This window comes from Scatophagus argus, chromosome 19 (genome assembly GCF_020382885.2).
Source record: "Scatophagus argus isolate fScaArg1 chromosome 19, fScaArg1.pri, whole genome shotgun sequence".
Classification (NCBI taxonomy): domain Eukaryota; kingdom Metazoa; phylum Chordata; class Actinopteri; family Scatophagidae; genus Scatophagus; species Scatophagus argus.
In genome coordinates, this window is record NC_058511.1 from 12,953,805 (window position 1) to 12,961,565 (window position 7,761).

At 41.0% G+C, this 7,761-nt stretch overlaps 1 protein-coding gene across 2 annotated transcripts; it reads right to left on the bottom strand.

The window, feature by feature from the left end:
- Positions 1-2,976: 2,976 nt before the first annotated feature.
- Positions 2,977-7,761, bottom strand: vrtn (vertebrae development associated). 2 transcript variants are annotated; one of them, XM_046373876.1, is made up of 3 exons: positions 7,552-7,761; positions 6,421-6,742; positions 2,977-6,303 (listed from the first exon to the last, which is right to left on the bottom strand). In XM_046373876.1, exons 2-3 carry the CDS (start codon positions 6,730-6,732, stop codon positions 4,540-4,542), a joined length of 2,076 nt encoding a protein of 691 aa, XP_046229832.1. In that variant the 5' UTR covers positions 6,733-6,742; positions 7,552-7,761; the 3' UTR covers positions 2,977-4,539. The 2 variants fall into 2 exon arrangements, with proteins under 2 accessions (XP_046229832.1, XP_046229831.1); XM_046373875.1 differs by having other exon boundaries at positions 6,421-6,752.

Below are 7,761 nucleotides of genomic sequence, written 5' to 3' on the forward strand. Positions count from 1 at the left end.
CCTCTGTGACTGCCCTGGTCTTTCTTTCTTTTTTCAACATAAAATCTTGAAAAAGTATGCATTTGCTCATGCTTGCAAATCCTAGTTGCACCACCACCACTGTTTTCACCGTTTAATGTGACATGATGCTGAATCACATTAAGCTGTGGCAGCTACTGACAAGAATATGGATTTATTTGTAATTCAAGTGTTTCTTCAGGAGTCTCAGAGCATGAGGGATCTTAATTCAACAGGTTAAGAGAAAAATGTAAATGTGCCATTAAATGAAAGGGCTTTGCCCCTCAAACATGTTCTGCCCTGCATAGCTTTATGAGGATATGAATCATTTTACATGTTTGTTACTTGTCCTAAAATAACACTGCATTTAGGCTTAGCTCCTGTATTAGCAAAATGAAAGCTAATAAATAGGACTGCATAAAAAGAGAGTTTTTACTGAGCCTTAATGAACATACTGTTTGATTCTCAACTCCCTCAGATCATAGAAATGTATTTTTATTGAACAGCACCTAATTGCACAGTAAACAAAAGAACTTTTGATTGTGGGATGGAAAACAAATTTTAGTTGGGGTGACAAGTGAGGCAGGTGAATAGTCTTCTAGCTCTTTGTGAAATCCTGGCATTTGGTGCAAATACACAATTAAAAATATTTTTTGAATTACATTTACATTTAATAACTATAAAGATAAGAAATACAAGGAAACACCTGGGAGTGTTCTGCTACAAAATAATCCCCAACTTGAACTCATAAATGCTCTTTTTTATTTTTCTTTGTCTTCTCTCTGTACCTTTTCATCTGTCATTAAGCACTTTGTTTCCCATGTGTTATCTGGTTTATGCATTACTAGTGTTGAGTTATGTTTATTAATAGAGTTATCACCATAGAAATCTGCACTACACACCCTGAGCCATGCAGTGCCACACTGATTGGTGTCCACTGTGTACATGCCTTGAAGTGAGTGAACCAGAGTATAGGGACTGTTCAATGAAGCAAACCACTGCCACCTAGTGGACAAACTGTCTTTATGTCTGGATACAGACTTGCATGTGTTTGAAGGAAATACATCCATGAGTTATACTTAAAACTATTCTCCTGAAATGTATTAGAATATGTTTATTTACTGTAAATGTATGAAACATGTTTTTCTTTGGAATAATAGTACTTTGGAGTAGTACGTTGGATTGTATTGATCTGAAAATGTCACCTAACATCAAACTTCATTTAACCCACAAGGTCAAGTTTCTTCTGAGTTTATAGCACTGCTTCTGTCAGAGGGTAATTGGCAGAAAACCACAAGCCTAAATGGTCCCACAGGTCTGTTTGTTTACTTAGAAAATTTGGCATCCTTAAGACGCCTCTCTGCTTTATCGCTCTGTCTTTCTGAACCAACTGCAGTATGCTAATCCTTGAAGACTTCCGCTCCAACCTGCCAAGCCTCATTATTTTCATGCTATTTTTGAAATAAACAATGTAGAGTAGCTCTGTGCCGATGAGATTTCCTTCTATCATACAGTAATGAAGATGGAGACGGCAAGCCAACTCACAGGTAAAGAAACAGACGACGACTTCATCAAATATTTTGTCTATGTCAAGGTCAGTTATCGGTGAATCTTAGACACTGATTACATCACTTTTTAAAATTACTATAACATTTTTAAAGTCTAAAATGTTGTTGAATGCCTGTCAAATGTTCATGTTCATGTTCAGTCAAGTGGAATAACAGACACATCACACACAAAAAAATCAATCCTATCACAATGACAAAAATTAGTCTGATTACTTGCCCATTCTAGATGAATACATTTCTCTACTAATTTGTGTTCAGAATTCATATTAAAAAACCTTGAAATCAGTCTATTAAATCTGACTGTAACTGGACCTGATATTGCTCATGTGAAGGTTGAAAGAAAACTGACACCGATGTCAAGCTGATGAATACCAGTTGAGATCAGTGTGGGTTAAACATGTCAAAAAATATGCTGGTATAAAAATGGTTGTTGTGATTTTGCACATGCTGCAGAACTCACACCTTAAAAATCAGCCCACCTTGAATTGCTCTGGTGTATCTTGTACACTTGATGTGTCAGCATTAGAACTACAGTAGGGAATTCTCAACTATTCACAACTATTGTTTTTTGTCAATGACATCAGTGACATCACACAGATTTCTTTTGTCCACAAACATAGACAGTGGCAATAAACTAAATACAGAACAGGTAACACTGAAGACTTGATCAGGGTCACACCTCCTTCTTCACCTTCTACACTCGTGACCCTCCCCCAAACTCTTGGATGGTGTTGGCCTTATCTCAGACACCTCTATCAACATGCATACAATTAGCCCTCCCCCCTCTCTCTACTTCATTCCACCCTCTTGACCATTACCTTAATTAGCATAAGCACAATAGTTAAACAGAGAAACCACAAAAAACAGTTTCAAAGCTCTTTTCTTTTCTTTTGCTGCTGGTTTGGTCTGGCCTGTTCGTGTGCATGTTTGGATGTGGTTACAAAGTTATTTTGTTTCTTGTGCTCATTTGTACACCAGATGAAAGAACTTGTTGAAGGCCTGTCTTTTGGTTCATAACGTACTGCAGACCTCCGACATTAATGTGTTTATCTGCCCACTTTATCCCACCAGAGTATCAAATGAAGATGGAGCTGATGGGTCATAAGATTAGAAGTACTTAGAAAGGGGTTATTGATATCACTTCAGTCAGAACAATGGCTCACTTACTGATGATTCTGGAAAATTACAAAGAGATTTTACAGTTGCCTGATGTATTGCAATGAGTGCTTCCAGATATTGTGGAGGATAAAACAACTGGTGGCGTTCCACCATTTGTCAGGAGCAGCCTATGTTAATGAGCTAACACAATGAAGAACCACTTCCTAAGGTCATGTACAATACCCAGCACCAAAAATGTAGCATTAAAAAGGCCATGATATGAGAACCATTCAAACAAGAATGAAGCAAAGGGTTGATTCCGGTCAATAGTTTATTGATAAACGGCCGAACAGCACAGGTTTCTTTACCTTCTGACTTACTATAATGCTGGCTTCCAGTATCAACAGTACCAGTTTCAGACATGAAATGAGTGAGAAAAATAAATACATTTAAGTACAAACACAAAAAAAAAAAACTGAAACTGAGAAACTTGTAACAGTAGCAGTATGGCAAAACACATGTTTGTGTGCAAAAAAATAACTGGGACTTAATCTATAGAAAAATAACAGAGACAAACATAGCTTATGAGGGCAAATATTCCTCAAAATAACAAGGAAATAGGTAGTTTGAAATGAGGGATTGTACAAAAAAATAAAACCATGTAAACCATATTTCAAAAATAGAATTGCTGCTTGCCTTAACCAAAGGGTGCATGATGGTTAAGACAATACATTCAACAGTGTGAAAGGAACTATTTTAGTGCAAATTAAGTGTGACAAAACACACAGTCACAGTTTATATAATGTTCATTGTTCACAGGACGAGGCCTTTTAAAAGTTGGACATAAAAAACTTGGGTGCACTAAGTGAATACCTGAGGTGTTTACATTCATTAATGATAAGAGAAAACATGTCAAAGCACTGGAACCCTGTTTCTAGAGGATGTCTGAACCACAAGTGAATCCTTTTCGAATACTAGATGCTCTTTACAGGCAAAAAACAATAATCATAAGGAAAAACAATAAACCACCAGGAGCCTCCTAGGTCAATATTACATTCATCAACAAAAAAGCATACAATCAGCATTAACAATCTTACTACAATGAAAAAGGAAAAAAATCAAGAATCCCAAGTACAATGCTACAAGGATTAAAAAGGAATGGAAGAGAAATGGCTTCAAACAAAATGCCCGTAACTAACAGCTTTGAACTGCCTGTTGCCCTCCAGGCAACATGCAGGATTTAAACGCACCAAATTTCTTTTCACACACGTGCAAATGTCCACAAGGGAGGAATGAGCTGCGGTGGTGTGGCAGAGGAAGAACACGATGCATTTAGATGCTAAGCTAGTGTACTTAACAGTCTTTTAGAACCAAAAGTCAACAAGGTGTGGTTAACATGTTTACAAAACTGGAATTACAGTATTGCAGTTGTATGTGTCCTTGCACCAGTCAACTTGCTGTTTACAACCATATCTGTTCAGACTCACAATGTAGTGACTGATAGATAGCTACATCACATGGCACAACTACAATCAACTGAAGCTCAATGCCAGCAAAAACAATGAGTCTCTGGTGGACTACAGTGCCTCAAATATGAATGTTGCTGCAACATGGGTGCTTCACACACACCTTCTAACTGGGAGCCCAGAAGATCTGTACATTCAGCACCGTTTCAAGTTGGTCATCCCAAAGTAGTGTCACCATTTCTGATGAAATGCAAAATAGGGTCACAATCTGCCCTTCTGTGTTGAGTTATGATATTGAATAACAGCCACAAAAGTGTTTTTGCAGAAGAATGTAAAATTTTTAGAGCCAAGAAGTTCTTCAACAGAGCTTGCTTTTGCAACTGTAAGCCTATTTTATTGCATTTGCATATTTATCCATGAACCAATGACACCCCATGATACAAAGCTCTCTTCCACATGTAGTACGTTGAGCGTGGAGTGAAAGGAAAGTAAGACCTGAATTCTTTAAATGTGGGGAAGGATTTCTGCTCAAAACGCTGCTGCAGGAACAGCTTGGCTTTGGCCTTAAAGTTGGCCAGAGCCACAACATCCATTGCAAACATCTGCTCATCTATGGATGTCTTGCTGTGAAGAGTGTGCTTTGAATGTAGGGCATCAAAGGAGGGCATGGGGGAACTCTCTAGATATTTAGGACTCTCACCAAATGGGAGCATATGATGTATATCCATCCTTCTCTCCATAACTTGGTTTTCTGTAGCAGTGCTCTTAGGACTCTCAGGAAGGTGATTGTCCACGCTCTGTGTGACCATCTTCTTCTTGCGGTTCTGGCCACTGCGCCACAGCCAGTAGAAACAAGGAGACATGGATGGGAACTTCAGCTTGAACTTTGTCAAGGACCATTTGGATTTCTGGACTTGTAGCTTTGCAGCATCTCTGAGTTGCTTTTTACTCATGTACGCCTGCCTGAAACTTCTGTGTTTCCGTCTACAGACCCTCATTCTGGGCAAGGCAGGTTGGTTGGAGTTAGGCAAGACTGGCGACAGACTTTTTGGACTTTGGCTCTTGTCAGCATCAGAGCTGTCCTCGCTGCTGCCAACACTGCCTTTGTAACCTCTGTTGAACAGCATAGCCTCTCTCCTCCAGTTGTAGTAGGTTGACCTGGAGATACCTGGAAAATTTCTTTTGAAGATTCTGAAGGGGAGCGAGGCATTCATGGCGATGCAATTTTGCAGACAGCGCTTAGCTTCCTGCATATGAGTGACATTCTGGGCCCGCTCCAGATCGAGCTTGCCAAGGCTCAGGCCAAACATACTAGCTACACTGTCATGGTGGTCTGGCTCATCCTGCTTTCCTTCAGGTGAAGACCAGGCCTCCTGTTCTGTGCTCTCTCCTGGACTAATTTCTCCAGTGGATGATGAGGCAGAGAAGTTTCCCCCCGTTTTCATGAGCTCGTGCTTCCAGTTGTAGTATGACGACCTTGAGATTTCAGGGAAAAACTCTTTAAACTGGTGCAGAGGGATGAGCTTACCCTCTAAGTAGCAGGCTTGCAGGAAATACTTTGCCTCGTATCTGGCTGCTGACTTTTTGCAGTGCTCCTGTGTCTGCCTTTTCCAGCGGTAGAAAGTCCTCTTGGTGATGTTGTACTTGTCCTTCAGACTTGGGTAAGAAAGCTGTGAGTCCTGGTTCAGCAGCTCCTCACTCTTGATTGGTGACTCCCTAGGCTCACTATCAGGACTTCCAAATGTGAAGTCACTTCTCTGGACGAGTGCCACAAAATGATTTGGTCTGAACAACGACTGAGACTGCAGCTCACCAGACCACATGACATGGAGGGTTAATGGCTCAGAGTCACTAGGCCAGGTTCTTGGACGTATGACACGGTTGAAATAGGGTCGGATCTTGTGGTTAAACATGGGGTAAATGGAGTAGATATTAAACTTCAGGACCGATGACAGGGCATATACGTGCCACATGTTGGCATAGGAGCCAGGAAAACATGAGGCTTTCACATCTGCATCAAAGATGGCCTCCAGGACTGTTACAGGCAGGTTGAGCATGTCCTCAGACTCCTCAGCACAGAGACTGAAGCGAACAGCCTGAAGCATCATTTTTGAATCAATCATCCCAGACAGGTAGTATCTCTTCCACAGCACCATTTCCACCACTGTCCGAACCTGTGGGGGGGACAGTATTAATGCAGTCAATACAATCACTGTGTGCACATAAAAACAGCTACAAAAAAGTCTACATTCAGACTGCAGACACCGAGATTGTAAATCATCACTGCTCACCTGTAGCTCCAAGCTAAGTTCATTGTTGCCCAACAACAGCATGCTCACTGCATCAAACAGCAGATTGCCCTCTCCCTTGCAGTTTAGAGGCAAGAGGCCCACGGGTGCATCGCCTGGGTACAGGCCACGAGCCATGTCGTCCACGCCTGCCCACTCAGGGAAATCTTGACAGGGAGTCTTTGGGAGCTGGAAGGGACTGAGGACCTGTTCCACCTCCAGGGCCACTCTGGTCAGAGCATCTAGGCCAGAGCTCTCCGTGGCCTCCTGGAGGTCCCCCAGAACAGACAGCACAACCTCCTTCCTCTGAATCATACCTGGGGACCTGGTGAAAGCTTACAGAAGAAGAAGGAGGAAGAGATGATGACAGATAATGAATGAAAACAGAGAACCTTTAGCTGAACAGAACTAGAAGATTTTTGAGGAGTGTAAAACACCACGGGCTTAGGAAACGTGAACATGCCTTTGTTAGCAGTAGACTAGATTATGTAGATTACTGTGGTCTATCCACTGGCAAACAACAGCTGTAGTTTAATTAAATGCTGCTGGTGCAGTTTTGGCTCAGAACAAAATAAACACATCTCACTAATTTATTGCACTTAATTCCTGCATGACATGGCATTAAACTGATCTATAAGATACCTAAATGCAGGTAACTTTATTCAAACAAATGCAACAACATAGCTGTTTTCCCCACTGGGGATCAATACAGGATTACCATATTTTAAGGACAGGCCTGAAACAAATTACTGCCAGAAGCTAGAATTCAATTTTAGTATTTTGTGATATATTTTTCTAATTGCACACTAACTGCACTGTTTCAAAATAAATAAAATAATGAAAAAAATTACAACTAAATGAGATCAACTCTAAAGTTATTATCCACAGCAGGGCGGCCTTTTGTGCTGTGCTCTTACAGGCTATCTGTGATTCATTTGCCCGTTTGTGTCATTTCAAACAGTTAAGAGAACTTGCTACGTTCAAATCGGTTCAAGTCCGTTCAGTTCCTAAGACCTAACACTTCGCCCTTCGCGTGCACACAATACAAAAGCGTGACTGGATAAAAATAACGAACAGTTCATCGTTAATCGCGATGCAAAACAACACTGATTGGAAACCATTTTTTTTTCCTACCTGGACGTCCAGAGACTAAAAGAAGAGACTGAAAGGAAGTGGCCTTGTAGCGGAGAGTTTGGCGGCTGATAATGTTGATCTCTCTCTCTGGGAATCTCAGTCCATTGTGAGCGTGCAGCTCCAGAGTGTGCTGTCCTCCGGTGAGCACAGGAGATTTTGGGAGTGATAAGCAGCACCTCCCTTCAGGAAATTGTTAATTGTCGATTCGCT